This window comes from Mesocricetus auratus, unplaced genomic scaffold (assembly GCF_017639785.1).
Source record: "Mesocricetus auratus isolate SY011 unplaced genomic scaffold, BCM_Maur_2.0 Super-Scaffold_100003, whole genome shotgun sequence".
NCBI classification, from domain to species: domain Eukaryota; kingdom Metazoa; phylum Chordata; class Mammalia; order Rodentia; family Cricetidae; genus Mesocricetus; species Mesocricetus auratus.
This window is the reverse complement of record NW_024429188.1, coordinates 76,790,710-76,796,709: the sequence shown is the minus strand read 5'-3', so window position 1 is coordinate 76,796,709 and position 6,000 is coordinate 76,790,710. Positions and strand designations below refer to the sequence as shown.

Sequence of the window (6,000 nt, the reverse complement as noted above, 5' to 3'; positions counted from 1 at the left end):
CTATGATTTACTAAAAATGGTGACAAGATAATTTTCCTTCTGTGTTGTCGGTTCTACATTTTATTTAGTGTACTATTTCTATTTAAAAGAAGAAAGTCTTATGAATTCACCTTAAAACAAAGCAACAGTATATAACCAATGCCATTTTTACTCTAAGGCTGAGGACAGTAAAAGAGGATGATTTCTAGACATGCATAATTATCAAGCATATTTCACAGTTCTTGGAGCTCTGGTTCTTTATATAATCGGCACAGCACAACAGAACTAATGGCCAAGTCATGGTGGCCTAAATATCTTCTGGTCTAAGGACAACTTGAAGACATCCCGTTAGTTTGAGTAAGCAATTGTCTTTATAATTAGAGTCAGAGTTACAGGGGAAAACAAGAGACACACTTTTCAGAGACACCAATGCGCTCGAGACAAGAAAAGTACTGGTTACTATTTAACATTGTCCCAGAGATCACATTTTAGGTTGTGATATTAAAATATTTTGAGACAAGGTCTCAGTATGTAGCCCTGGAACTCACTGTGTAGACCAGGCTGCCCTCAAACTCACAGAGATCCACCAGTGTCTGCTTCGTGAGTGCTGGGATCAAAGGTGTGCACCACCACTCATGACCTATGATATTAAATTCTTAGAATGTAACTGTCAAAGAAGATGCTAATAAAGCAAAGCAAAAAAAATGTTTTAGTGCTGCAATACCAGTGACTGAAATTCATAGACACTCCCTCCCTCCTTCCCTCCCTTCCTTCTCTCCCTCCACCCTTCCTTCCTTCTCCCCTTCTTCCCTTCCTCCCCCTCCCCTCACAGAACACAGTATCTTGGCATAGTGCTTCGATAATCATTTCTTCCAGAACCTTAGTCTAATTCTTCTGTCAGATCTACTCACAAACTAGATGTCTAGTAGTTATATACATAACTGACACCAGAAAACATTTTACTGAGTATTCTCTTTTTTGGGGGGTTTTACGAGACAGGGTTTCTCTGTATTGTTTTCGAGGCTGTCGGTCCAACCCAGCCTCAAACTCACAGAGATCCGCCTGCCTCTGCCTCCGGAGTGCTGGGATTAAAGGCGTGCACCACCAGCGCCCGGCTCTGAGTATTCTCTTGATGGTTAACATAGAAGCATATTTCAGATATTTTATCTCTGTTCAAAATTTACTTCCAGTTAATCTCTCAGTTCTACAATGATGTGTGAAGTCAAGTTACAACAATGATGAAATATAACTTTTAATAAACAGTTGTGAGATAAACTTACTCAATAATACAGGAAAATGCAAGGAACAATGTATAAAAATAAGAATGTCCAATTAAGAAGACAAAAATGAGGGAAAACTGAATCTACAAATATAAATACTACTTTTTCAAATAAACATGGCTCATGTGACACAGCTAATTATTTATATTCCCTTTTTACCTGTATGTTACAGAATATTGAGGGCATAGGTAGAAGACAACCTAAATCATTGCTAAAAATCAATGAAATACAACCAAATGATTTTTTCTGTGATAATAATGACAAATCCCTACATAGCATGTTCTATCATAGTATAATTAACTAGATCTTCAGACTGCTGATTTAATTGAACCACCTATTTTATGGTCATAGTTTCGCTGCGCAATTGATCACGTAATTTAGTTGGTTAACCTGTAAATATTTTATTCAGCTTTCACTGTAAAAATGGAACAGCACCTTATTGTATTAGAGAATCATATTTCCTAACAGTAACAGAAATGACTGCAACTGATCAAAACACCACTAAAATTCTGGACCTTTCTAACATATGTCAGAACATAAAAGAGAACATAACCAATATTCAAAGTCTAAAAATGTTGTTATCACTGCCATGTATTTTCCCATCTCTTCTCCTTACTCATACAGGTTCAGGAAAGATTGAAATCAAACTCCCTTTTCAGGGTCATCCTGACTTCAAGTGTTTCAGCTTCCTGGATATAGGATGCTTTAGCACTGTTACTTTCCACAGGCTGGGGAAAGTTTACTATCAGCTTCCTAAAAATGAGACAAGAGAAAACAAATAAGATTAGAACCCAGAGTTAACCTCCTAAACTAATATACCATTTTCAATAAAGCAGTGTGAGTATCACCAGGATACTTGACTTTCACATAAGAGCATTTAGACAATATAAATACCAAATAAAATATACCTGTGTAACACATATCATGTATCATTTTGGATCCTTATACTTCTAAGCAGGCAAGTTGCATGTGGTGCATGTATACCAGTAATCCTACCACTCTGAATATGGAAGCAAGAAGGCCCCACGTTCAAGGTCAGTGTAGGCAACAATGAGAATCCCAGGCTACCCTGGGCTGCATATGTAAGAGCCTGTCTCATTTTTAAAAATCCCAATAGTTGTTTTGACTGAGTCTCCCCCTTTCTTTAACTTGACCTCGTTTCGCATTGTACAAACAGTCTCGGGTTATGAAATAGAACCATGCCTCTTTGAGTTTGTTTGGCTAATCTGGTGTCAGTCTAATTTATATGTAGGTGGAATGCAGACAGCTGATATGAATCTGAAATTGGAGTGGTTCTTTAACGCTTCTGCTAACACCACTTTAGGCTGGACTCTACTACATATGTAGACTCTAAATACTTGGCCTGGAATGATTTAAATGTCAGATCAATGAAAATATATCTTCCTGCTTGCTTCTGGTTCTTACTACTACACACTGACAAAAACTGGTTACGATAGATCACTTGGCTTATCTTGCCGTTTATGCCACAGCTTCTGGCCAGTTGTATGCTTTTAGATGTATCACTGCGATGAGCCAACCATAGTCCTGTCAGAGTGCTGTGAATCTGAAGTATGCATAAGGTCGAAGCATACTGGTATCTGAGGAAATTGAAATATGGGAAACACTTAGTAGCTTCATTTCCTCAGTAGACAGGGCCTAAGTGTGCATGTGTGGAAGTGGTATATGTAATTGTGTTTCTCTGTGTGTGCACACGCAAGGGAGTAGATGTGGTGGAGACTGGAGGTTAGCATCAGTGTCTTTCTCAGTTGTTCTGCATCTTTTCTTTTTGAGACAGGCCTCTCAATAAGCAGCACTCCTCCATGTCCTCTATTTCAGTCCTTCAGTGATGGACTATGACCTGAGAACTGCAAAGATGAAATAAGCCCTTCCCTCCCCAAGCTGCTTTTGGTCAGGGTTTTTTCACAACAACAGAAAGCAAACTCAGACAGTATATATATTATTTTTCATTTATACATGTTGTTTATTTAACCTATAAATAGAGTATACAAATAACCTATCGCAGCCCAAGTTCTACGTGGAAAAGTGCCTCTGTGAGACTTTCATTTAGTGAGTTCTGATGGATATCTGGAATGACGGTAAAGCTAGAGCAGCTGCCTCAAGATTGATGGAGACAGTGAGAACTGCCAGAGAAACGGAAATTAACTGCATGGGGTGTAGATATGCGTGTGATTTTAGCAGGCATGAAAATATCATGGAAGACTGACTGTTCATTTAACCAACTTTGCTTTCAAAGGTTGTAGGAAAAATAAATGCATAAAAATACTGTGTAACGCTTAACTACTCCTTGGAGTGATGGTAAGAATAGTGAATCTCCTTTTTATAAGATGGGATGTTTTTGTGAGAATACATTTTTAAGTGGTGGGAATGATCAGAAGAGAGTTTAGATAAATATTCATCTGTAGATCATTTTGTGTTAAAGTATTCTAATATATAAACAAATAGTAGTCTTTTCTAGACTACTCCTTTTCTATCTTCTCAAAGCCCTAACCTCAACAAAAGAAACTTGTAGATATTGATAATAAAGTAAGGGAATGTTCCAGAAACTGCCTGCTTCTTAAGCCCAGTGGGAAACAGTGGTGTGTTCCAGAGAACAGGCCACATCACTCACCAACACATGTCCACTACTGCACATCCACATAAAAATGGAACAAATCAGTGAGATACTTAGCTATTTTATCTAGTACACGCCAGATTCCAACAATGTTCTTTAAAAAGAATTAGCTTTAAGAAACAGGACTGGTTTATCTATGCTTCAGATGAAATATTTTGTAAGAATTTTTCTGAATGTGTTGTCCGAGGAACGTGATTTGAACTGATGTAATGAGAAGACTATGATTTTGTGGTTTTAGAGGCCCACTAACATCCAAAAAGCATAAAGTAATGCTTCTCTTATATAACCACTGTTCCAATTTTCCTATTAGTAAGTAAGCAAGGCTTACAGATTAGCACTTTCAGCTATTTTTTCTAATAGATAAACTATGAGAATGTCAAGGATTATGTTTCAATGCTGTCAACCTATCATACCCTATATGCAGGTGCAAAATATGAAAGCTAGTAATTTCCAAACATGTTTTTGGATTTATCACAGTCCTATGCATGCTAGGCAAACGCTTTACCACAGAATTATAGCCTAGTCCCCAAATTAGCTTTATTTGCAAAACAAAATATCTGAATTTTCAATGGGTATTTCACCCTTCTTAGGACTTTAAGGTTGATGGAAACTATACTTTAAAAAGCAATATTCTAATTACTCATTAATGTGATAATATTCTATTTCAATTCTATGTTTTACTCACTTTTTAGGAGTACGAAGATCAAGGAGAGTTTCTTGAATGTCAATTTGAATTTCAGAAGGGTTTGTATTGGGCAGTTTAATTTTCACCTAAGATAAAATAAGAAAATACTGTCATTTTGGAGAGCAGTTACCTTTTTATTAGATTTATTATTTTTTAAAATTTCACTTTACATTCCAACCAAAGTTCTCCCTCCCAACCCCTCTGGCCATCCCCCCTCCCCTCCAGCCCATTCCTATTCACTGCTCCCAAGAGGTCAGGGCTCCCATGGGGAGCTGACAAAGTCTGGCACATTAAGTTGGGACAGGACCAAGCCCCTCCCCACTTCATCAAGGCTGAACATGGTAGTCCCTCATAGGGAATGGACTCCAACAACATGCACCAGGGATAGATCCTGGTCCTAATGCCAGGGGCCCCTCAGATAGCTCAAATTTCATAAGTGTCTCCCATATACAGAGGGCCTAGTTTGGTCCCATGGAGGCTCAGGTCAGTAAAGAGGAGGGAATGGGGGATGAGAACATGAGGGAACAGAACAGGATGATCAAGGTAGAGGAAGGATGGAGAGGGAGAACAAGGAAAGAGATATCTTGATAGTGAGAGCCACTATGGGGTTAGGTAGAAACCTGGTACTAAGGAAATTCCCAAGAATCCACAAGAATGACCCCAGCCAAGACTTTCCTAGCAATAGTGGAGAGGATTCCCAAAGTGGTCTTCCCCTGTAATCATATTGGTGAATACCCCAACTATCATCATAGAGCCTTCAATTGCCTTCATCCACTAATTGATGGAACCAGCTTCAGAGATCCACAACCAAGCACTAGGCCAAGCTCTGGGAATCCAGTCGAAGAGAGGGAGGAGGGAATACATGAGCAAGGGAGGTCAAGGTCATGATGGAGAAATCTACAGAGACAGCTGAACCAAGCTCTGAGAGCAGTTGCTTTAAAAAATATAAGGATATATGAAGAATGGAGTTATAATATTTACTAAGAGAAAGTACCAACTATGTACCAGGTTATGTGATTTCCTTTTATTGATCTTAATAAACAGAAGTTATTAGCCCCATTTTATTCATAAAGTAGTTCAGTGAGTGAATAAAGGGCAGCCATAAGACTGGGTACTGGTGGCACTGGTCTTTAATCCCAGCACTTGGGAGGCAGAGGTGAGTGGATTTCTGTGAGTTTGAGGCTAGCCTGGTTGAGTTCCAGGACGGCAAGGGCTGTTCCATGGAGAAAACCTGTCTCAAAAAACCATCAGTCACAACAGTAATGTGACTAAATGTCGAGGTGTCTTCTGACTCACCAGTAGACTTGGTAGAGATCTTTGAACACCTTTAAATACGTAGGTTTCATATAAATGTATGAAATGCCATGTAAAGTGTCAGTGTTACCAATTTGCAGTCTCCTGGTAAAAATACCCACACCACATTT

The 6,000-nt window shown here is 38.7% G+C and overlaps 1 protein-coding gene across 1 annotated transcript in view; it reads right to left on the bottom strand.

Moving 5' to 3' along the window:
• Positions 1–1,145: 1,145 nt before the first annotated feature.
• The window catches only part of Dnaaf6 (dynein axonemal assembly factor 6), a 40,943-nt gene continuing 36,088 nt past the window's right edge, over positions 1,146–6,000 (bottom strand). The window contains exons 6-7 of the mRNA XM_005076694.4: positions 4,577–4,662; positions 1,146–2,012 (exon numbers count right to left, since the gene is read on the bottom strand). Coding sequence (XP_005076751.1) covers positions 1,886–2,012; positions 4,577–4,662 — 213 coding nt within the window. The 3' untranslated portion in view covers positions 1,146–1,885. The remainder of the gene's footprint in view (positions 2,013–4,576; positions 4,663–6,000) is intronic.